The sequence below is a fragment of the Myodes glareolus genome, chromosome 26, assembly GCF_982192425.1.
Source record: "Myodes glareolus chromosome 26, mMyoGla1.1, whole genome shotgun sequence".
Taxonomy (NCBI): domain Eukaryota; kingdom Metazoa; phylum Chordata; class Mammalia; order Rodentia; family Cricetidae; genus Myodes; species Myodes glareolus.
This window is the reverse complement of record NC_142051.1, coordinates 15582101-15606899: the sequence shown is the minus strand read 5'-3', so window position 1 is coordinate 15606899 and position 24799 is coordinate 15582101. Positions and strand designations below refer to the sequence as shown.

Sequence of the window (24799 nt, the reverse complement as noted above, 5' to 3'; positions counted from 1 at the left end):
GGAAACTCTGGCTTGAAGGCTTTCATCACATTTCTTGACACCCCACCCCCACCCCCTTCACAGAACAGGAAGCAATCTGTCTAATTCTGGTTTCTTTGAGAGTTAGCAGAGTCTGTAGCTGTCTCGTGTGCTCTTACATTGGGGGGCCTTCAAAGTGGAATGACATCCCATGACTTCACTTGTGGCCTTCCCAGATGCTTCCAGTGGGCGTCACATTATTGTGTAAATATTTTCATGACCCACTTCACTTTGGTAGATAGATTCTTTTTTTTTTCTTTTTTTTTTTTTTGAGACAGGGTTTCTTTGTAGTTTTTGGTGCCTACCCTGGAACTAGCTCTTGTAGACCAGGCTGACCTCGAACTCACAGAGATCTACCTGCCTCTACCTCCCGAGTGCTGGGATTAAAGGCGTGCGCCACCACCGCCCGGCGGTAGATAGATTCTTTTTCTTAACATACCCATCTGAGAGAAGGAACATACATGCCATCAAACCCTATAATAATGTATGTCCTTAAATATTCCTTATCTTCAAAGTATAGCTAAAATAATCTCAGATATAAAGTTTCTGTTCCTTATTGTAATTTTATCAAGCACAGTCTAACATTGCATTTTTTGTATTACAAACTAGCCACAATGCTTGCTACACCTAGTGAGTTCCAAAGACCTCATTGGAAGATCAGGAATTTTGAAGTTTGGGCTTACTTATTCTCAGGACATCTAGAGATTAAGTCCTGGAAACTGATATGTGTTTTCTTGACATTCTTGTCTTTAGGATCCTAATAAGAAGCCCTCTTTGTAAAACAGGTTTCACAATGGGACCTTCTAAGAATTGCCAATGTTTATCTTCATTCCTGCTAGGACTTAATTGGATGTATTTACAATAGCCCACTTATTCAGTGTGTGTGCTGGGGGAAGGTGGATAGCTGTCAAGGAAAAATTAATCTTGAAAACAATGCTAAAGCTAGTTCCGGGGCAGTAGCTTAACTATTAGAGAGCCCAAAGACATGGGTTCAATCTCCAGCACTCCATAAACTAGGAATGTTAATATATGCTTAGAATCCCAGCCCTTTGGGAATGGGTAGAGTCAGACAGATCAGAAGTTCAAGGTCGTTCTCAGCTACACAAAGTACAAATCCAAACTGGTATATGTGAGACATACATACATGCACCACCACACACACATACACACACACAAATTAGAGCTATAATCAAATTTTCAATTGATCTGCACTGACTTTTCTGCCCGACAAATATTTTAGGTCTAGAGCCTTCTACTTCAGAGAAAGTGTTAGTGTTCACAAGATCCAGTCCAGGGGAATTGGGCTTGGTTGGTAACGTACCTTTTGTTTTGTTTGATTTGATTTTGTTACTGTTTTATAAACATGAGGACCTGAGTTCAATCCTCAGAACCTATGTTTAGAAAATGCTGCCTGTGCTCCCGTGGGCTTGTAATCCGGGTACTGGAGAGTCAGAGACCTGCAGTTTTCTAAGGGTCACTGGCCAGGACCCCTAGCCTACTTTGAAAGTACAGACCACTGAGGGGCCCTGTTTAAAAAAGAAAAACAAAGTGGCTAGTGTCTAAGGAATTACATTTGAAGTTGTTCTCTGTCTTCCATATGCACACACACACACACACACACACACAAACACACACACACACACCACAAAATATCTGTTCAGTATCAGCCATGGTTATACATTAGTTCTCCTCTGCTTTCTGTTGTTTTTGTTTTGCTTTTGAGAAAGAGTCTTTCTATCATGTAGCTCTGTCTTTCCTGGAACTCCGTACAGACCAGGCTGGCCTTGAGCTCTCAGAGGTCTGCCTGCCTCCTTCCTTGGGGTGCTGAGATTGAAAACTGGAGCCACCACCCCTGGCTTTCTTTTGTTTTCTTTAAACAAGGTCTCACGTGACCCAGTCCTAATCCTCCAGCCTCCACCTTTAAGTGTACTGAGATCACAGACTTGCACTACTCCACCCATCTAAATTCTCCTTGATAGGACAGCTGCTAAAGATCTGGGGGAACATTTGGTGGAGGGTCTGGCACACCTCGCAGCTGGGCCTTGCACCGGGACAACACGCTCGGCCTGGCTTGACTCATGCCAAAGCCGTCGGAGCTTTACCCATGAGGCGCATTAATGTCTACACCTTTTGTTCTAAATTTACTGTACCAAACCTTACCAAAAGAATTCCAGATTTGAAAAATAATAAAAAGCAAAGGATCAAGAGTTCCATTGTTAGCCCAGAAGTGAGTCACCCCTGCAGAATTCCTTCTGTCTACTGATTAGACCGGATACTGGCTGGGTGGTGCAGCAGGAAAGACTATAGCGTGCGTGTGTGTGTGTGTGCGTGTGTGTGTGTGTGTGTGTGTGTGTGTGTGTGTGTGTGTGTCTGTGTGTGTGTGTGTCTGTGTGTGTGTGTGTGTGTGTGAACAATCACAAAAGGTCACAACTTTAACATGGTAAAAGCCGAAACTCTCTCCCTGGACATCTGGGAGGCTCTGAGAGTTTTTGTCTTGTTTTGGTTTTTTTCCAAAACACCATTTCGCTTACAAAGCGTGGGCAGGGGAGTCCTACATTTTCCCCTCTTCTAACTTGAGTCGGCCCCCAGCTGGCACAGTTACGTGCTTCCCTGCACGGGAAGGAGCTGACACTGGTTTCTGGGCTTGGCAGTACTAATGAGATGAGATATCTGGCTGGCATGTCTAGAAAGGGTAGCGTCTCTGCAGCCTTTGTGATCTGGTTAACTGTCTTCCTATTCTACGGCCACCAGGAAAGGAAAGCCGACAGCACCTTTACAATAAAGGGGGCGGCTTTGTTTCCAGAGCATAGGGTAGGACAGAAACAGGATAAACTAATAATCTAGACTACAAACCCAGACCTTCCAAGAGGGAATCACGGAACCTCACAATGGCTTTGGAGAGAACCATGACTGTGCCAAGCAACCGGGTATAGAGATCAACCCAGGTACAGTGTTGCCGGAACACTGATTCAAAGAAGAAAGTTATGCAGCATTTATTTATTATTTATGCATCAGCAGCCTCTGTACTAAGCATTTGTGAATTATTATCTATTAAACCCTGTGAAACCTGAAGCCTTATTAGGTGACAAATTCACTTGCCAGGCCAGCATCTCGCAAGCTCTTCTGCGGGTATGAACAGTGGAAAATTACTTACAGACAAAATCTCCCACGGAGCACCAATATGAAGAGCCACTAAAAACATGGCCACCCTAGTGACAGTTGGAACTGCCAGGGACCCTTGATCAGCTTCCCTCCTCCTTCCCTGATGCCACTGGGAACCAGGGACTTTCTGTGACCATCCTGCAGCTGGATAGTCATGTGCTCTGACATGTTTAATGCTCACAGTGAGATGACAGCTACCAATCACATGATTTTATAAGTGGGAAAAGCCAGGTTGTGGGGAGGAGATAAGTGACCTGTATAAAAACCTCAGAGCTCTCTGGGGTGGTGATGTTCTCCCGTGTAAGCTCAGTACTTGGGAGGCTGTAGCCGGAGGATTGCAGGAGTTAGAGCCAAACCTGGGGCGATTTAGCGAGATGCTGTCTTAAAGTGACAGCAATAAAATTTAATTAATTAAATCACAAAGCCAGTAGGTTTAAAAGTGAGGACACCTGATATCCGCCAGGCTTCTAGCGGCCCTGCTTCCCATTGTACCAACTGCCTCTTCTATAGCTGCCTCGTTGTATAGAAGCACATTTGGGTCATTTCCATTCAGACTTGCCCAAGTTGGACCACTTCATCCTTGGCCAGGCTTGCTCTTAGTCCTGCAAGGTAGACGGAGAATTCACCCCAGAGCGTTGTCACTAGCCCTGTCTGAGCAGAGAACACTATGTTTATAGGATCCACAGCAACCTAGCTTGACCGGAAGCGTTGGAAAATGAATTGTCCATCTGCTCCTCACAGCGGCGCTTAGCAGGTACAACTGCCGTGTGGCCTCCTCACGGGTTTTGTACATGGAAAAAGAAAAATCACAACTGATCACTGCAGAGATGACGTGATAGGGTCATTTATCCAGTGGTCACGGAGACCGAATTAATCTTGACAACAGTGTGTGCCGTGTTGGCTCTTGCTTTACTCTGACCTCTTAGCATACTTAGATTCCTGTTGGCAATGAACTTGACACCTGGGCATTCCAGACCTTTTCAAACTCACAGCCACTGTCAAGCTAAGGTTCCCTTGCCATTTTCATTTTACTTCCCTTCTCCCTCACCTCCCCGCCCCCACACCGTTTTGTCTTTTGAGACAGTCAAAAGCCAGGTGTCGTGGGTGATCTTGAACTCCTGATCCTCCCCCTCCCCACACCTACCAAGTGTTGAGATCATAGGCCTGTATGTAGGCCTAGATAATTTCATTCTTTTTTTGGTTAATACCTACTTAATAGTAGACATGAATTGTAACTTTATAGACAGTGGTTTGTTAAACCCGAATTTGCACCTAAAGAGAATTCTTCAGTTCTATGGTAGCTAAGCAACAGTGCTAATTTCTAGCCTTCTTGTAAACTAGCCAGATGAAGATTCTCTGACACTTTGGGATCTTGTGCAGCCTAATCTCCTAAGACTTGGGACCATTGTGGAACTCTTTTAAAACCTTGTACTATGTTTGAACTATGACCTGCTGGAGGTGAGGGATCTTGCTAACGTCTGCTCTTTGAACAGTAGTTGGATGATGCCTTCGGAGTTCTGTTCGGTTCTGTTTGATGATGGCTGTTTTCAAAGTAATAGACCAGAGAATTCCCAGCTCTTGTTTTCTAGAGCCGGTTCACATGAGGAACTGCTTCTCTCTGTAGTGTAGATTTAGATTTCTGAAAATCCATAGACCCCCATCTGACTGAATCAATTAGCTAGGATCAATTATTGCTAAACTGGGGTGGTGGGTGAATCACTATGAAACTCTCTTGAAGATCCCATAATCTACATAGCTGTATGCATTTGTTCCAGAAAAATATTTTTTTTTGTTTTTCAAGACAGTTAACAAAAAGTATTTTGTATGTTGTACTAGCTTCCTGGGTCTGTTTGTGTTTTGTTTCCTGTTACCAGCTTACAAAAGAAAAATATTTTTTTTCCTAGAACAGAATACAACCTGAAGGCTGTATTAATTAATTAGTTAATTAATTAATCAATCAATTCTAGGTTTTAAGTTCTTATAAAGGTCAATAGGCTATTTTATTTATTAATATATATTCTGCGAGATATTTATTAAATATTTCCCAAGATGATTGTGACGAGTTCTCAAATTTTAACCATTATCCAATGAATGTAACCTGGGGAACTTTTGCTTTGCTTTAGCCCATGGTTTACCTATTTTCTCATAACAAAAAGTATCAAGGCCCAGATGATTTGCATGATACATTACCTATTTGCCTCAGGACCTTAAGTGCCTCTTTGATGCAAGAGCTGCTATGTGTTTTTTGTTGCAACAAATATGAAAGGCATGACATACTTGACCTTAAAAAACGTAAAATTTAGCTGGAAACAATGTTAAGATGAGATTAAAAAGTACATATCATATCAAATTACTCAGCATAAAGACGCCATCTTCTTTTGGTCCCGCCATTTCTATTTGCGGTTGTTGTTACATTTGGTTTTAAATAAATGACTTAGATGAGATGCAAGGCATGCTTGTTGAATGCCAGGAAGGTTCAATACTGGAAGTGAGAATTGCAAGAGTCGTATACTGAATGCTAGAAATAGCATTCAGTATTATTCAGTGTTTATTATTATTAATAAACTGAATAATAATAATTATTCAGTTATTAACAAATGGAAATGAACAGGAACAAGTATAAGTTCCTGTGTTTAATTTCAAATTTTCAATAGCTTCACTACAGGAGAGGGGAAAAAAAAAAACCTGTAATTTTCACACTCAAGACAGTCCTGCTGACTTTTAATTAACCTAACTGTTCGTAAGCGGCTTGCTGAGTATCAAGCACCTGCAGACCCAGTGGCCTCTCCTGCTGATGTCCCTACAATGCCTACAATGTGTAGCTAAGGGAGAAAAGATGTTTGCTGAGAAGATACCATTGGGTATGGATTCAGCACTGTAGGAAGGTCCTAGTTCATAAAATCGCCTGTAGAGGTGGGAGATACCGCCTGTGGGTGACAGGGAAACCAGGCTACACAGAAATGTTGAGTAACCACAGGATGTTTAGTCTAGAGAAGAAAGATTACGGGACTTTGATGGTTGTTTTCATCACTTCGAGAACTATTGTGTGACTACAAGAGGAATCTTGAGACCTATTGGGGTTATTTCAGTTGGCCAATAGGGTGAGAGCGTTAGAGAGAGAGAGAAATTCATTTTGATGTCTTTGGAAACCTGCCTCTACAGCTTTCTCTGTCCATGAGCATTCCAGAAGCTGGCTGAAAGCCCGGCCTGTAGAGAAACAAACTCTTGCCAGTAATTCTGACGACTGATCTTTGAGGGCCCCTCTGATGCTACTTCTTTTGTTCCGAAAAAAAATGGAAAATACCAACTTGTTTCCCGTGTCTTCCTGGAGCTCTTAGATCCACAAGACTTTTGCCAGTGTGCACTGTGTATTCCTGTCTTCCCCACCTTCACTGGCAGCAGCAACCTTGACCGAGTTAACCCAATCCGTTACACTTGACCGAACCTAATCGCAGCGAATCTGTTCCAATCGTGATGGCATACTACTGAGTCACTTCAGAGTGAGAAAATGACTAAGACCCAAACCGTGACACCACTGGTCCAGCAGTCGGCCATGCAACTGCCACTGCTGAACAGAACAGCTAAGAAAAGGGAGATCTTGCCTCAAGACGAGGTAAATAGTAACAGGAGGTTCGCAGGCCGGAGCCCAAGAGAGGCAGTGCACACAGAGGTTCCTCTTGCAGCCCACGCCTTGACGTAGGGGTGTCGATCCTCTGAGAAAATGTCAAAGGAAGGGAGGTGCCTCTCAGTGCCCTACAGCTGCCCTCATATTTGCTGTGGCTCCATCTCCTAAGCTGTGCAGGCCAGACCAGCATCTCCTGAACACCTGCTATGTTTTTTTCAAATGTTCCCAGATGTCATCCTACAAATAGGAAAAGAACGTGACCTCTCTCTCTCTCTCTCTCTCTCTCTCTCTCTCTCTCTCTCTCTCTCTCTGCTGCCGTTTCTGTTGCCACCTTCTGACCAATCCTTGCTCGGTCAACAGAACGTGCAGTTCTCCTGGAAAAGACTGTGGTACTGCTCCTACAAGGAAGTGCCTAACACTGGAAACTGAAGTCACCCCTCCACTTCTTGCCCAATGCGTGGTTTTGGCACCGTGTCAAGCCTGCCTGAGGAACCACTGCCTAGCTCAGTAGGGTCACTGCTTTAGTAGTTTGACAGGCAAACATACAAGGCCAGTTTCAGTTGTCATTCACCAAAGCCATGTGACAGTGCAAACAATCCATCATCTCTTCAAGTTGGGATGGCCTACATGTTCGAAAAATTGTTCTGAGTAGTACCAAACGCCACTCGAAAAAAAAAAATGAACCTCTTAAAACCAAGACTAAAACTAAATTAGGATTTGCTATGTGACTAAAGAGTTACAGAGAGATTACAAAAGTTTGGATAATTACCCTAGTGATAACTCTTACTTAGTGAAATGAAGAATAGGTAACTTTGGTATTAAGGTTTGACAGTTTATCAAGCTAGAGAACCATCACCCTAGGAGAAAATGTGAAAAAAGTATTATGCATATCAAAATACGATGAGAACTAGGAACTTTTCTCCCAAAGAAGCTGCCTTTTTCCAATCTATGACATTGGGAAGGCTGAACAGCTGGTGGTGACAATGGCCCTGGCAAAGAGGAAAAGCAAGAGTCAATTCCCAGTTTCCAGTCAGCTGAAGGATCCACCCACTATTGTGTTTAGATGCCTAGCACACCCAAAGGCTGCTTGGTGCCCTAAATAAAGCACTTCCCAGTAGGTCTTTCATTTGTAGGAAGAGCAATAGATCACTGTGCGGCTGTGCTTTGTTAACCCGCTGCTAGCATTTTTAGCCCAAATGCATACGTAACGCATTTTAACAGAAGAGGGCTGGTAAGGATCCTGCGAACTAAAACCTCGGCTCCAGCTGCTGTGAGTTTAACACTCAGAATGACTTTGTCGCCTAGGCACTACCTGGATTTAACAGAAGAGGGGACCGAGGCCAAACGCTTTTAGGAAAGTTGTGTGCATCGCACAGGTAAAAATTAGCACAAGAAGTGTTGGAGCTATTATGGCGTGACTCATTCCAGAGTCCGAGTATTCAACTGTAAGGGTCTGTCACTACTCTGGTGACAGGACAGGAGGTAACAGCCCTTCCAGAAGGCAGGAGGATTCAGTTCAAGGTCATCCTCTTCCACAGAGTGAGTTCAATACCAGCCTCAGTTATAGGAGATCCTGTCTCAAAACACTAACATAAATAATTAGGTGCCTAGAGCGCATGGCATTATATTGATCCATATATATACATATATGTGTGTGTGTGTGTGTGTGTGTGTGTGTGTGTATGTGTGTGTGTATTCACACATATATGTAGAGGGAGAAGAAAGAGAAAGCATGGTCCATGCATGCATTGCTAAATGATAGAGAGATATTCTGGAGAATGTATCATCAGACACCTTTGTTGTTGTGTAAACACTATATAGTACATGTGGACAAACCCAGACACACACCTACCACACACCTAGATGATACAATATATGTACAGCATTTCCTGCTTTTCCAAAACCATCAGGAACCAATGAATACCCAAGAAAAGACAGTGTAGTCAAGAGCTACAGTAACTACGGTACAGTGCCGTGGCTGCCAGCCTAACGTGACATACAGTTTTTCCAGCCAACTTTTAAAATTGAAGTAGGCATATGAGCTAAGTAACACCAAGAAGGATAGTAAATACAAATGCTAACAACAAAGTCATTTGTCATCATTCTGCATTATTAGGGAATGTACAGAGTAATTACAGTGATCAGAGGGTGGGCTGGTTCATACCAGCATCGTCATTATCACTAACCTATGAGTCATCATGATATGACATTGTTGCAGAGCATATAACTGCATTGACATGGTGTTTAGACACAGGTAAGAAGGGTCGCAAAAAAAAAAAAAAAAAAAACCTGTAAGATCATCTATTTCGCATGTTTGGCGTAACATTCTAGTTCCGGTGTCATGTCTAGGTTACAGTGTGATAAGGTGAGAGCCATACTGAGTTATTTTATGATCTCTTCCGTGCAGGGGTGGCATGGTCCAAACCAGTGAGCAGTATGAATTTGTGCACCACGCCCTGTGCCTCTACGAGAGCAGACTTCCACCAGAAACTGTCGAGTGATTCCGTGAAGATTCACCAAAGTGTCCATCTCTCACGGGTGACTAACGGAATCACCTGCTTAAGGCTCCTCGAAGGAGCCCCCCTGCAGCGGATGAGGAGGCTCTAAAACCAACCTGAGGCGTGGACTGTGGAAGACCTGACAACAGAAATGTCTGCCAACCCTTTGTGTATAGGAATGCGTTTGTAAGCACCCTTCCAAATTATTTCGAAGGTTCCATGCTGATGGTGGTATGATCATTTCTCACACAGCCTACGGTGGACTTTGTTTCGTCTGTGGTGATTATCTGCCACACGGAATCCATGTGTGTAATATTCAGTGACTGGCACTGTGGCGGCGGGAAGCGCTGCTGACGCCGTTCTCATGTGTTTAGATGCTTTCGTGTGCACCAAGTCTGGCTTGTGAGCGGACAGCCAGCTCGTCACCTGTTCCGGTTTAAGTGCTTTACCTATCTCGGTTACCAGACTCTTGCTGCTCAAGTGGCAAGTGATCAAGAACAGATTTTTAACAAATAACGTTTTTGTTTTGGAAGAAAAAAAAATCAAATGCAGTAACTATTTTATATGGAAATGTGTCTTGATAATATCTATTAAATGTGTATTTATAGTACCTCCTATGAATCAATTACAGAGCACAATGACTGTCATTGGATACATATATACATATATATGTATGTGTGTGTGTGTATATATATATTCTATTATTAGGCACGGAGTTGGCTCTTGTTTTACAACTCCAACCACTATATTTCTACATTGTGACTTGTTTTGCTTTCAAAAGGGGATCAACAAATTTATAGTCACTCTAAAGTATCACTAATTTTAAACACTCATTTCTCTTCTTCTAAGAAGGGATTTTTGAATATGCTCTCTACCTGGAATCTCTCTCCTAATACAGGGCAGGTGCCTTGGGGGGATGCTCCAACCTGCCTCATTCCCCGAAGTTCTTCTAAGGATGCTGTCACGCACATCCTTATGTTTCTAAACGCTTTCACTTCTCAAGAGACAAAGGAAAGCAAGACAAGAACCCCCAGCCAACATGAGATGTTGGGCTCATCTATGAATGTTCAATTCAGCGAAGTTGACATTATTTCATACCTACCAATAAACGGCTCTTAACGCAAAGTAATGAGTGGCGTGTATTCTTTTCTTACCCCCGTTTGGAAAGCAGCCATCATGTGGGTAAACTGAAGTAGGTACTATGGTGGATTTAATTTCAGTCTTTTCCTTCTCCCGGACAGAGAGTTGCCTCTCTCCAAAAGGCGTTCTTTATAATCACTGGAGAGATAATGATCTGGAAGTGCCATCATTATGTGGTTTCCCTCATAGACGCCAGCGTCTCATTAGACAAGCAGTACGTGTTTATGTCTTTCTAGCACTTGTCACAGACCCCCATAAATTGCATGGCTTACGTATGTTGGACAGAATCATATCACCTGAAAAGAAGGCGATGGCGTAGGAAGACTCAATTATCTGACATTACGATTCTCTTCCTTCGTCTTGAGGTTAAGAAATACTCATGTGCCAAAGAGACAGCAGGGGAAGACGCTCTGGGGTGTATTCTGGCTCCTGGGGGCTGGGTCTACATTTTAAAAAGAGGTGATCATTATACCTTCTTTCTAAGGAAACAGACAGAAGGACACTGGTGTAAAACTTCCCCAAACAATTCAATTGGAGGAAGTGTGTCACTGACTTTTCCCCTCTCCGTGAAGCACATTTCCTTCCTCCTCTTTGCCTCTCTTATCTAGGAGGATTTTTTTCCCCCAAGCGAAGCATGAACCGTTGTTTAAGTGGAAAATGGAGGCTGAATTTTACATGGCGATTCTAACCTGCCTGATCCTCGGGAGCTTGGGTGAGTGGGTCTGCCTCAGTTTCCTGAGGCATCGTCTCTCTCAACGTTAGCCGAAGAGGCTGGTAGCCTTTTGAGAAGTGTCTGAAATAAGCCAGAATCGGAGCCAGGTCTCCATGGCAGTGTAGCCAGAGACGATGGGGAGGGAGGATTAAAGGAGACAGCTCTGGCCACACTACTGAGATTTCTCTCCAGAAGAAAATAAGTATTTACCAAGTGCCTGGGACAGCTCAGCTCCTGGAAGAATGGGCCTTGGAGTGAGGAGCCCTGAGCAAGCATCTTTCATTATTTATACGTAACAATCTATAGAATTCTCTGTAATTTTTTTCCAATCAAGTTATACGTTTACTTTCTTCTCTGTTAAAGAAAAATACATACATCAGGAATATGATTCAAGAGAGTGAGGGGATGTGCTTTATTTGGGAGCTGTCATTTGGAAGGACTGAATATTTCCGTGGAAAAGCTAGGTGGTTTAGGTTAAAAACTCCTTGAAAATGTTTTCTGAGCCTGAGTGTTTTACTGTGAATGTTTTTAAAGTGGCATTTAGTTTTCAGGAAATGCTGATGTCTTTTAAATATGTTGGTATTTGGTGGGAAACTATACACATTGTCACCAAATCGATGTTTATCTGCAGGGCTTCAGGGACATAGCCTCTGGTAATTAATACTTGAGTTGTTGACTACCAACCACAACTTATGCTTCGAAAGATGGGAAATTCCATTGTATTTTTATCTTTTAATAAATGTACCCAATTTTTAAAGTGCTTATTCAGACCATATAACTCATAAGCAAGTATTTATTTATTTTGGGAGCATAGGGACTGAGAAGGAAGCATCTCTCTCTTATATATGACGAAACAGGGTTATGATATGAAGAAGACCAAATGATTAAAGGGGACCAAGCTCTGTAATTGACTTTCGTAATGCACACACTATTCTCTGTGTTTATCTTTCCTATTCCAATGAAAAGCCATATTCCTTGGATGACTTTGTTTCTTTTCCAAGATCCTTTTCATTTTCCCAGTGGGGATTTATCCTCACTAAATCATACAGAAGTTTAATAAGGAAGTGCTATGTGTAATGTTTCAATATTCTTTTTTTGGCCTTGTTTTTTTGCTTATTTTTTTGGTGGGTTTTTTGGTTGGTTTGGGAGGGTGTTTTTGGTTGCTTTGTTGCTTGGTTGAGCTTAGAGGATGTTCTTGGTTGGTTTGTTGACTGGGTTTGTGGGAAAAGAGGGTTGTGGTTTTGTTTGCCTTAGGATTTTAAGTCATGTGAGCTAAGTCTGAGTCTATGTATTTGCAACGCTAGAGAGATCAAAATATAAGTAAACCTGTTATTTTTAATGCAGTTAGTTATGTGGGCAGGTGGTTTTGCTACGTAATGGCCTTTCCATGGTACTTCATAAGTCTCTCATCTTCCAGAAGGGTTCCAGATAGTCCATGTCCGTAAACAGCAGTGTCTTTCTATAAATCAGAAAGTGGTTATGAGCTCATGCAATGCCACCAGCCAGAACCAGCAGTGGCTGTCGACTGAGGATGGGAAGCTTCTTCACATTAAATCTGGATCGTGTCTGGGCGTCTCCAACTCCTCAAGGGGTCCTTTCCGACCAGCAGTCTCCACTCCCTGTGCCCAGGCACCCCGATGGACCTGCCATGACCAAGAAGGCTTCCTTGAGGTGGAAAATACCTCTCTCTTTCTCAAGAAACAAAACCGTAAGGTAGTGGTCAAGAAGATTAGTAAATACCTCGATAGCTGGATGAAATTAGACACCAACAAGGAAGGAAAGCTGGTCAGTGAAAACCTCTGTGCAAAGCAAGGTGAGTGGTGTCGAATGAGTTCTGACAGTCATTCTGGTCTTTGCAAAGCCCAGGGAGAGCCATCTCCTCTGCAGGACACATCCTTTTGCAAACAGATGTATACTAAGTGGTACCCAACAATGGAAAACTTCATTATCCTCATTAAAGTCAGCAACTTCTCTGCCTCTGTTGTTTCCTTTCCCTTCTTTCCTTGTACTTAGACTCTAAAATGTGTCTGTGCATTCACATGTGTGTGAGATCTTGTGTGAGTGCCACTTCTTGACTATAGAAAGGTCAGAGGACAGTCATGGGTCTTAGGCCTTGACGTCCATTTTATTTGAAACAATGTTTCTTCTTCACCCCTGCATACATTACACTAGATAGTCTACACATCTCTGTACATCCTCCAGTCTCCATCTCTCATCTCACCACAGGAGAGCCTTGTGCTATTGAACCTGCACCCTTCAAAGGGTCCTGGGGATCTGAACTCAGCTTTCATACCCACTGTGCCATCTTCTCAGGTCCAAAACTGCTTCTTGAGTCTCCGTTTTGTGCCAGACACTATGATCAAACCCTACTAGGTGTCGGAATATACATCCAGGCATATGTACACATGTAATGACTAAAGTCAATGGCCAGGAAATTAGATTCAACTGATCTAGAAATTTCTATCCTCTAATGAGGAGGAGTTTTAGGACACAGGAAGGAGCATCAAAAAGCAGGGATGATACCAGGCCATGCTTCAAAACTGTCTCATGTTGGTGCTCACATCATTCCAAGGGAACATCCTTTTTTTAAATACAGTCAAAGCCAATGAGTCGTCATAATAATTTTTCTAATTGTTGATAATTAGTGTCCCCAGATAATAGATGTGCATAAAAAAGTATATATGCACACACAAATTCCTGTTTCAGTACATAATTGTCCTAAGTAGGAATATTTGTGGAATATATATGTATTTTCATCTTCCCTTCGGGTTGGCTATATTCATGGTGGCTCTGCTCTGCCATCAGAGGTTGGCTCAGGGAGTCATGAAAGATAAAACTTGCAAAATTGCAATACACTAGGCATGAAAGAAACTTAAAGAACACTGGGAGAATCACTTAGAAATGAATCTTCACAGTAAATAGACTGAAGTTCATCAGGATATGATAAGTTGTCCTAATTTCGAGTTAACTTCATGTCTAGTGTACATCCCTTACAAGTGTGCTGACTCAGGGCTTCCCAGTACTTTCCTGTGCTGACCCAACAGTTCCCAGTACTCCCCAGTTCTTCCCAGTGTTGATCCAGTGCCTCCCAGGGCAGAGCCCATTCAGCCCAATGTTTCCCAGTCCTTCCCAGTGCTGACCCAGTACTCCCTGTGCTGACCCAGTGATTCCCAGTCATTTCCAGTACTCCCCCAATTCTTCCCAGTGCCTCCCAGTACTGATCCATCTAGCTGGCTGCTTGACCAAGTCATGAGGAAATGGCAGAGCTTACTGAAAACACAGATTCCCAAGATCCCTTCCCACCTTCCTTTATCCACAACAACCTCAAGATCTGGAGTCAGGAGCTATGGACCTGTATTGACACTATCATGGGTCCACAGTCCTTCTTGGGGATCAGCATCTACTGTACCTAAAACCTTTTCCTAGTTACTCACCTCTGAGACTGATTGGAGATTTTCCACCATGGTAATCTTTAAGCAGTGTTCTGTCTCTCAGGCAAATGCTAAGCAAATACATAATTAGATACTAGTTGAGGGCTCTTCTGCAATAGACATTGAGGTTTATGATCTCAATCCTATCACTTCTGACCATGCAAAGAGAGTAAAAATACAGTAGTCTATTAGAAAATTCAATTTTATCGGAACATATACAGCACATAGAGCAATCAGTACAGTTTCGTCCCTGTGGCTGATTTGTTCAGGTCTGCCCTGAGTGACACAGGACCATGCTAAATATAACAAATTGTACTCTTTTATCTCTTATTTTCTGAGACAGGGTTTCTCTATGTAGCTCTGGCTGGTCCTGGAACTCTCTCTGTAGACCAGACTGGCCTCAAACTCACAGAGATCCTCCTGTCTCTGCCTCCTAAGAGCTGGGATTAAAGGCGTGCGCCACCACCCCCCAGCAACATTTTTACTCTTACCCACAGGAAGGGAGACCCATCTCTAGCCTCAAATCAGGCAAGGCAGGTGTTTACCTCCATGCTGCCTGCAAGGCCTTGGTGTTTTTGAGACAAGGTCTTACTGTGAAAGCCCAGACTGACCTGAAACTCACAAACTGTGGGTCCCACAGAGGGTCCTGCTTCCCAAGCACAGAGATTGCAGGTGTGGAACACCCACTTTGAACAATTACGAAAATAATTATTTTTCAAATCACTATTTTAAAGCTTTTTAAAAAATCAAAAAAACAAATAGCAGGGCTCTAAAGGTATCATTCTGAGTTGTCAAGATGGCAACTTGACCATGATGTCCTAAACATCAACCTGTCTCGTTAAAAACAGAAAAACAAGGCTCATAGTGCAACCCATAATCCTACTCAGAACTTGTCAGTATCTGGCTACTGAAAAGTATCTCTTTGGGTTCATTCGGATTTCTTTTTCCATTTCATATTACTAGCTCTGTTCTGCTTTGATATTTAACTCTGCTGGGTATTGGTATGAGTTTTCATTTATTAATTTTAGTATATTTCCACTTGGGTATGTTTTTAAGTGCACCTTTTATTTCATTGACCACTCTTTCTGGTATGCTAGTCATCTTGGTCATTTCTTACGAATCTACTCTAATTCCCCTCTTTGCTCCGTTCACCCTTACAGAGCCCAGGACTGTCTGGAGTGTGTATGCGTGTGTGATGCCTTTCCCTTCCTTCAGCTTCATTGTTAGCTCTCCCACACAATTTACTCACTTTTAATATATGTGTTATATTTTATTACTTTTGACGTTTTTCTCCAGAGTAAAAAAAAAACTAATACAATTAAAATGTCTTGTCACAAGAATGATGTTAAGAGAAACTAATTTGTTTATTGTTCTTATCGTTACCCAAAAATCTTTTTTTTTTTTTGATTTTGCTTTTTTGTTTTTGTTTTGAGACAAGGTCTCTCAGTAGCTATGGAGCCTGTCCTGGAACTCACTCTGTAGACCAGGTTGGTCTCGAACTCACAGAGATCCGCCTGCCTCTGCCTCCTGAGTGTTGGGATTAAAAGTGTGCACCACTACCACCCAGCTATACAAAAATCTTATATCTCGGTTAATGAAGATTTTTGAGTCTGATTATTAGTTTCTTGCCCTTTAAAAATGTGCTCAAAGATGGCCTTGACCTGGTAAAGTCAACACATATCTTATCATCTTACAGGTGACCTTGGTCTCACTGAAAGCTAGTAACAGTTTCAGTGGGAAAATGTTTTGGATTGAATACAGGATGCCCTGCTGGCCTTGAATTATGTCCTAGGAAGAATTTTGCTATAATGTGGAAACAGTGCAGTACAATGGCACAATACAAACACTAACACTAGCTTTAGCATATTGTTACATTGTGCAAGAACTTTTCCTTGCCACCGTCAAAACATCTTCCTCTTCAGTGAATTGTGAGATGTCTGCACACTTCCAAAATTGTTAGAAGATATAGACACCAAACACCAAAAGACTTATTTTTAAAATAATTCCATGTCTATTCCAACAGAGCTCAGCACTAGAAAAATGACCTTAACTTTGAAAGTCTTGTATATCTGTAACAAGGATTGTCTTTCTTCCGAACTATTTTATAAACTTCCAGTACCCACATGAGAAATGATCACAATTGCTGATTTGTAATGCCTTTAATCTTGGGATGTGGAAGAACAGAATGGGAGTCCATGGCAGCCTCAGCTACATGAGACCCTGTCAAAGAAAGGAGAGAGGGAGAGCCAGGGTAGGAACAGAGGGAGAAGGTATCAGGGCTGCCTTTTGACTCAAAGTGTGTTTATGGCTAAAACTGTAGACTAGAGTCACCCAGGGAACCGTAGAAAGGCAGAGTCTGGGACCCACACCAAATCTACCAAATTGAAGTTTCTAGAGTGAAGCTGCAACATCAAACTTCAAAGGTGTCTTTGACACCAACTATTATGGCAAGCCACTGCTTTAAAGTCTATAAAACATAGAAATTGGATGTTCGGGCTAAAATTTCTCTAGCTTTTAAATAGAAAAAAAAATCAAAAACACAGACATGAAATACAGAGATACTGGATTTATTTCTTTGGCAAAAAGGGGAATGGGGAGAAGGTTGCCTCAAATGGAAAAAGGGTACGTTTTCTCTGTGTTATTTGAAAAATATATGAGGATGATTAAAGATGATTGCAGTAGAAGACTGAGATTTTTCTCCATATAAAAGCCAAAAGCCAAAAGCAATGGTAACATCTACAGTGAGAGTTGCAGCCCAAATCTCCAGAATGTCTGATCATTTCTCTGGAGAGTCTAATTTCATCCAATGATATGCATGTCGGTTTTCTTTTTCTAAGGTCTTACAATAAAAACTCACCAGCCATTTTTTTTAGTGAAGGAAGCACAGCCTGGCAAACAAGAATGCAATTGCATACTAGGTATTAGGAAGCTTGACTTGGGTCCTAACCCCATCATTACTTTCTAAAAAGGGCTTGGGAACTAAAACTGTATTATGTGATCCTTAACTAAGAAAATCAGCATTGGGCAAACCTGAAAGCAACAGAAATACTGACCTCCATCTGCTTTTTATCCCTACACTGGCAGGCGCTTTGGAGGGAGACGTCTAAACTCTAGACTCTGAAATCAAGACTGAGAAATTAAGGCTGCTTCTTAAAACACTTTTGCCAAAGTCTCAGGGAGAACCATGGTTTAACATGAGGAAACACCTGGAGTTTAATCGCTCACCTGTGTGCAAAGTGTATAACCATGACACACAGGCAGAGACCGTGCTAAATGATGTGGGAGGAAAAAAATGAAATATACAGAAAGAAGCATCCAGAAAGATATCAAAATGTGAAGCTATCGAAGTGTAGATTGAGTAGACATAGAAGGAAAGTTGTAGATAATACACGTGATTGCCCACTTACATTTGAATTTCAGATAAATTTTAGGTATATTAAGATAAATATTAAGTATGCTATAAAATATAATTTTTGAGTTGTTTCCTAGCACTAAATAAATAAACTCAATTATACTGAAATATTATTACCTTAACTTTGAATTTAACTGGTGTCCGATACTTTTCTTTGCTGAAGTGTCTGTCCACAACTACCTACAAACAAAATCCTTGGCACTGCCGTTTGTGTCAAGGAAACAATGCTTATTCACCCATGTTTCTTTTTTAACTTTTTCAAGACTGTCTATTTAGGCTGAACGGTGGTGGTCCATGCCTTTAATCCCAGCACTCGTGAGGTAAAGTAGGCAGATCTCTGTGAGTTCGAGACCAGGCTGGTCTACAAGAGCTAATTCCAGGAAAGGCTGTCTCGAGAAACCCTGCCTCGAAAAAAAAAAAAAAGTCTGCTTATATTTCATTACCATAATGGACCTTTTCTGTCATGAACCATTTTTGTCCCATAGCCCTTCTTATTTACATACATTGCCATAGGAAATGTGCTAGTCAGGTAAAATTAGGATGGGAAGAAATGAGACTCAAAAGAGGGGTAAGTAAAGTTAACTAGAAAGTGTGACTAATTCCTTCTTTAAGAGGGGCTACGTGGGACATAGTAGTTGCCTACTAAAGAGTTGTTTTATTCAAAGTACAAGGAAAGAAGTGATAAGAAATTAAAGTTGCTCTGTGTCTTAAAGCCCCCACTCTTTTGAGTTAGTTACCTGATTTTGACAGGATTTCCTGGGTTTATCTACCTGCCAACATAGCATTGGTAAGCCAGTGAAGCGTCCAGACACACCTCTCAGACTGGCAGACTTTTCCAATGTGCGGCTTTGCCCTAGGGTATGGCTACCCAGTGACTCGAAGGCCTGGGAGCTTATCAAAAATGTAAGAAGAGCCAGGCAGCGTAGCACACACCTTTAATCTCAGCACTTGGGAGGCAGAGGCAGGCGGTTATCTGTGAGTTCAAGGCCAGCCTGGTCTAGTTCCAGGACAAGCCCCAAAATTACAGAGAAATACTGTCATAAAAACAAACAAACAAACCAAAGGTGTAAGATGAGCACAATTTTTTGCTTGTTTTTAAATATTCAAAATTTTATCCCACCTGCTCATATATCCTAAATCACTAGCTACTCTTTTTTTTTCTTTTTTTTAATTTAATATTTATTTATTTATTATGTATACAATATTCAGTCTGTGTGTATGTCTGTAGGCCAGAAGAGGGCACCAGACCTCATTACAGACGGTTGTGAGCCACCATGTGGCTGCTGGGAATTGAACTCAGGACCTTTGGAAGAGCAGGCAGTGCTCTTAACCACTGAGCCATCTCTCCAGCCCCACTAGCTACTCTTTTAAAAGATAGCTAATTTAGAAACTACAACAGCCTTGCTGGGCAGCTCACGCCTCTAATCCCAGCGCTCAGGAGGCAGAGGCAGGTTTGAGGCTACACAGCCTTGGCTACACCGAAAAACCCTGTCTCAAAAAAGGAAAGGAAAAGAGGAAGGAAGAAGAAAAGAAAGAAAAGAAAATACAGCAGTCTCATGATTGAAGCCTCACAGGATTAAAAACACTCCCCACCCTCAGACAGTATGCTATGGTTAGACAGGAGCGAGACATTCTGATGTGCTCTTTGACAGTCAGAGGTACATGGGAACGTACTGCATGTCTCAAAAAGCTAGGAGGAGATTATAAATAATTACACCATGAAATTTAAAAAGATGTTTGAGGAGATAAATGTGTATGATCTGATTTAAACATTATATACTGTATGCAGAAATTTAAACATCACTAACACTTCATTCATATATAATTTTACGGGTTTATATATTAGTTAAAATAAATTAACACCACTAAGGTTCTTATCATAAATGTTTGGATTATGGTTAAAGAAATAAATATCATTAACTCCTCCCCCAGCAAGGAGCCACACTCTTCATGATGTAGTTAGGGAAGTCAGTAGCAGTGATTCTCAAAGCTGTTATATCAGCTCCTTTGGGAAGCTGATAAAAGCTATAACTATTCCCTAGCACTGCTGTAAGAGGAATTGAATTCCCTTCGATCAGATGTGTGGGTAGACCTCTGGAAACTCACAGACTACTCCTGAGACCAATCCAGTCATCCAGATAGCTGTAGCATGATACTCTGTCTTCTGTGCAGAACTGGCCTTTCCATATACAACAGATTTTCACAATTCTGCCTCCACCGTGTAAAGCTGGCAGCTGGATCAAGGATGTATATGCTGATATGCTGGACAGGGCATATGGACATTTTCCTATACTGAGGAGCTCTTGGCTTTTCTATACACTACTACCACACGCTCCTTATCGAAGGGACCTTCTTTTACTTTGTTAAAGTTGCTTTTAGATAGGAATATAGCTTAGTTAGTAAAGCCCTTGCCTAGCCTAGCCTACACAAAGCCATGGGTTCAACCCCTAGCTCTGTATATACCAGGCATGGTGGTCCACACAGGTAATATCAACACCTAGGAAGTGGAGGCAAGATGAACAGGAGCTCAATGTCCTCGGGCTATATAGCAAGCTCAAGATCATTCTGAACCACGTGATGACCTATCTCAAAGCAAAATCGTTTTATGCGAAGAGTTCACATAAAATTCATAAAACGTGAGAATGATGTTTGTCCCCTGTCCTTTCTTCCCTTCAGCTGGCCTGGGAACAGAAGTCTCAGTGCGAATTGCTAGGAACTCTGTTGCACCGCAGATGCTCACTACTTTCCACACAGTTCCATACAGCCTGGAACACATTAGGAACACCACAGAGACATTCCTCGGGAGTACTGCAGAGACCTACAGGCCAAGCAGCAGCAAGACAGCTCTCCCCAGCCTGCACACGACGGGGACTACAGTCACAGCCTGGAGTCCATCAACTACTCCACCTTCCTTCAGCATCACTACAGAGGTAAAAAGAGGCGGGTGGTATGGTTGCGAGTGGTCCCAGTAAACCCTTTCCTTGAAAAGACTCTCTGTGTTCAAAATGCCACGGTGCACTAAGAAATCGGTCATTTTGTGTCTAAACTGCAAATTGTACACAAACGGATTTGGCAGAATGAGGAAAACTTTGAAATTGCTGCATCTTGATGAGATGGAGTAGTTGGGCTTGGTCCTGCTGTCCTGGTACTCGGTAACCTGGTACAATAGCGTTTTGTGGACCAAAGGCAGGGTTCGTGATCTTAAACATAGCCCGAAACAAGTAAATAAATGCTGATGCCAGTATTTGGTGGTTCCAAACCATTTGTGCCCTAAGGGGCAAGAATCACAAAACAGTGACAGATCCAGAATCACTCGAATTGCTTAGGAAGACAATGATAAATAGAAGTCATGGCACCTCCGCATCACCATGCCCTGTGCGTCACCTACCTGTGGTCTTGATAGTCCCCACAGTGACAGAAGGGTCAAGAGAATGAACATCAGTATTGGCAGCTCGAGGTGTTACCCAAACACTCTTTCTGGTTTGAGTATTCATTTCTTTGGCTTTGCTTTCCTCTCAGAGATTCGAACCATCATGTAGACAATGATGGTGCAATTAGAAGAGACGAGAAGAGTTCAAGTTTGCAGAACACAGGTATATTTTGATGACAGGGTGCTAGAGCACATGCCAGGGTAAAGCCCTAAGTTAATCCACAGCACAGACAAAGAAAAAGTCTACACTTCACTTGAGAGTGTAGCTCTTTGCCAATAGGCACCCCGAATAATTTAAAGACTGAAGACATTCAATATCATCCAAATGACATCCACCCAGTTGGATCTCTCATTGTATTGAGCCTAATATTGCATATGGTCTTCCACTACTGAACATATGTATCATTATGGATCACAAAACAAATATAGTGAGAACACTGAACAGCTCCTGGGACTCTACTTTTGGTTCCACTTTTCTGTTACCATAAATCTTCCCTCTGACCCAGTTCTTCCCTTGCCTATGAAAAGGAGTTAGGAAGGCCCGGTTGGAAACTCTTTACATCCCTTTCAAGCAATACCCTCAATCTCTGTCCATTAATAGAAATATCTATCCTGAGAACACGCACTCTGAATCTGCCTTTGAAGGTCAGCTGTGCCTCTACATCCCTCCACTCGGTTGAGGCTTATGACAGAAAAAGAGGGGCACAGTTAAAGCTCCTTACTTCTACCTTAACTTCTGCCTACCTCTTGGCTCATTGTGGTCTCAGACTGTTAGCTTTGCAAAGTGGGAAAAAAGGACATGAGATTGGTGAGCCATGACTTAGGAGCCCCCCACGATTGGGGCACTCCCTAGTTCTTCAGCTCCTTAGCCATTTGATCCACTAAAGTGAATGAGATATTTGCACTTTTGAAAATGAATTCTCACATCCTTATTTTGTCTGTGTATGCCACCACAAAAACTCACATTCTACCATTAACTTAGTAGAGCATTTCATTTACATTGGAACTTAAGTATTTATAACAGTCCAGAAAAGATAAGTATATCAAACAAAGCACATGAAATAAAGACCATCCCAGACACCTAACTACCTGAATGCCAAGAAGTGGTCTTTTAGCATTAAAAGGATAATCTATCATCCTCCCAAAGCACAGAGCCCTTCCCATGTCTGACATTATGAAACCTAGAAATAGGTTCAAGAGTTAGCCAGACTCTGCAAAAGTATATTCAGAACAATCAGCTGTTGCAGATACACCACTGGTTGAGTCAATCTAACCCGGCATGACAGAGCTTACAGGATCATCCCCCAGCAGAATTTGTAGCCTTAGATAATAGCAGCACAATGGTGAGGGTTTTGTTGTCGTTGTTTCTTTGTTTTCTCAGGATTTCGGGAGGGTGCTTTTGGTTGGTTGGTTGGTTAGGTGGTTGGTTCATTGGCTGTTTGGTTGGTTGTTTGGTTGGTTCATTAGTTTGTTGGTTGGTTCATTGGGGGTATCATTTCTAGAAAGAAACCAACTACAGTGTTTATATGTGCTCCCAGATGGGGCACCCAACATTACTGGATTCTCACCTCTAGCTTTATTGAAGTTCCGACAAAATGTTCACTCTGTTTTGGGATATGAGAATAAAAAAAAAAAAACCAACTAAAACAAAACCATGCTGTCTCCAAAGGCAGTTTCTCCCAGTGCAAAATTCTGAACTCGAATCTAGCCATCCTTCCCATCAAACAACTTAAAGGAACGCTACTCCACAGTTTGTTATTAACTGCTGGAGTCTGAGATTTTGAAAAGTAACACAAGTCACTTATGGTTCAAAATTTGTGTCCTCTGAGAGTAATTGTGACAAAGAACATCAGGGGAACGTGAGTAAGGTAGTCAGCTCAGTTGTTGGAAATTGGATCTAAAGCTCTCTTAGTCGCCTTCTTCCTCACATAGCATCTGTTCGTGAAGATGTTTTACCGAGCTGGGTTGGGGGCGTTGTGTTTGAGTGAAGACAAGGTTTCGTGACTGTATGTGTTAGACGAAAGCACCTGAACAAAATGCTTGAAATTTTGGGGGAAAGAGGAAAAGTTTGAGCTAGTCTGGAACAAAATAGAATGGAGGTGAGCGTAATGGCACAGAATGAAAGGGGAGAGAGTGGACGGGGGTGGGTTGGTCTGGAGTGGACTCCAGTGGGGCTGCTCGGATGGTGGTTCCTCTACCACTTCATCCGGGCTCACTGCTGCAGCTACATTCAGCGCGGGAGGTCAGCAGGGCTCTAAGATCAACACTCAGCTCATTTGCATGACTAGCCCTCGGCATTGGCTGTGAGCCGGCCATCTAGGCTCACCTCATGACCCCTCATCCTCTAGTAAACAATACCAGCTTCCCTTTCATGATGGGAAGTTAGTCCAGCTTCATAAAAGGCCAAAGGTAAAGGCTGCAGGATTCTAGAAGTAGAGACTCTGGAATCACACAAGGCTCCTTCGGCCACATTTGGAGGTTAAAACAAGCTAAAAACCAGCTGAGATTCAAGGGATAGGGCAATAGACTCTGCTCCTTTATGAGAACATTGCAATATATATATATATATATATATATATATGTATATATATATATATATTGCACATACATATAGTTGGGGTGAATGCATAACCATTAAACAAGACCCTGTATATTATTGTCATCACCGTTACCCCATTGCCATCACCATCCTTATTTTGCAGATGTCTAAATAAAACATGCAGAGGTTAAAACCCAAAGACCTTCTCAAATGATTAAGGAGAAAGTTAGCAAGAGTATACACACATGCACATACACACACTAAGACACCATATTCTCTAATATATAGTACCTGTTCATCAAGGCGAATGCCAAGGAAGACATATTTGCTCTGCAGTTATCTCTCTTCGCTAAGCACACACAACGACCCTGAACTCACTCTTGGAAGATGCAGGGTGTTCCTTTTCTTTACATTCCCAATTCTCTCACATCCTCCCTGCTTTGTGATGCATTTGACCATGGAAGGTTATATCCTCGGACCAGGACTTGGTCTCAGAGCTCTATGACTATTACCCCTGCCTCTCCTCTCCCGACCTCCAACTCAAGACCTTAAGGGAATTAACAGGTCAGATGCAGAAATCAAGAACCGGTGCTTCTGTGTCAAAGAAACCGAGCCTAGGTCCTAGCAGTTTCTCCTCAAGTTGTGCTTCCTTCTTTGGACCGGAGGTCACAGTGGGCATTCATCTGCCTCACAAGATTGAGAATAAAGATCTGATTAAAGGAACCACCTTGGGAGGTGCTGTAGCCGAAAGGAAGTGAGGATTTACTAACGTTGGCTTCTTTTAGTCTTTGTTGTATCATCCCTACCCTGGCTGACTCCAGGCATGAGGAAC

At 42.3% G+C, this 24799-nt stretch overlaps 2 protein-coding genes across 7 annotated transcripts in view; both read left to right on the top strand.

The window, feature by feature from the left end:
* Positions 1 to 10428, top strand: part of Ptprr (protein tyrosine phosphatase receptor type R) — a 235498-nt gene extending 225070 nt beyond the window's left edge. For 5 of the 6 annotated variants that reach the window (XM_085683131.2, XM_048418575.3, XM_085683133.2 and 2 more), the window contains one exon: positions 9213 to 10428. In XM_085683131.2, coding sequence (XP_085539257.1) covers positions 9213 to 9306 — 94 coding nt within the window. In that variant the 3' untranslated portion in view covers positions 9307 to 10428. Of the gene's footprint in view, positions 1 to 8110; positions 8182 to 9212 lie in introns of all 6 variants that reach the window. The other variant, XM_085683130.2, reaches the window with a different exon arrangement.
* A 612-nt stretch (positions 10429 to 11040) lies between these two features.
* The window catches only part of Ptprb (protein tyrosine phosphatase receptor type B), a 114134-nt gene continuing 100375 nt past the window's right edge, over positions 11041 to 24799 (top strand). The window contains exons 1-3 of the mRNA XM_048418617.3: positions 11041 to 11155; positions 12573 to 12968; positions 20675 to 20928. Coding sequence (XP_048274574.3) covers positions 11101 to 11155; positions 12573 to 12968; positions 20675 to 20928 — 705 coding nt within the window. The 5' untranslated portion in view covers positions 11041 to 11100. The remainder of the gene's footprint in view (positions 11156 to 12572; positions 12969 to 20674; positions 20929 to 24799) is intronic.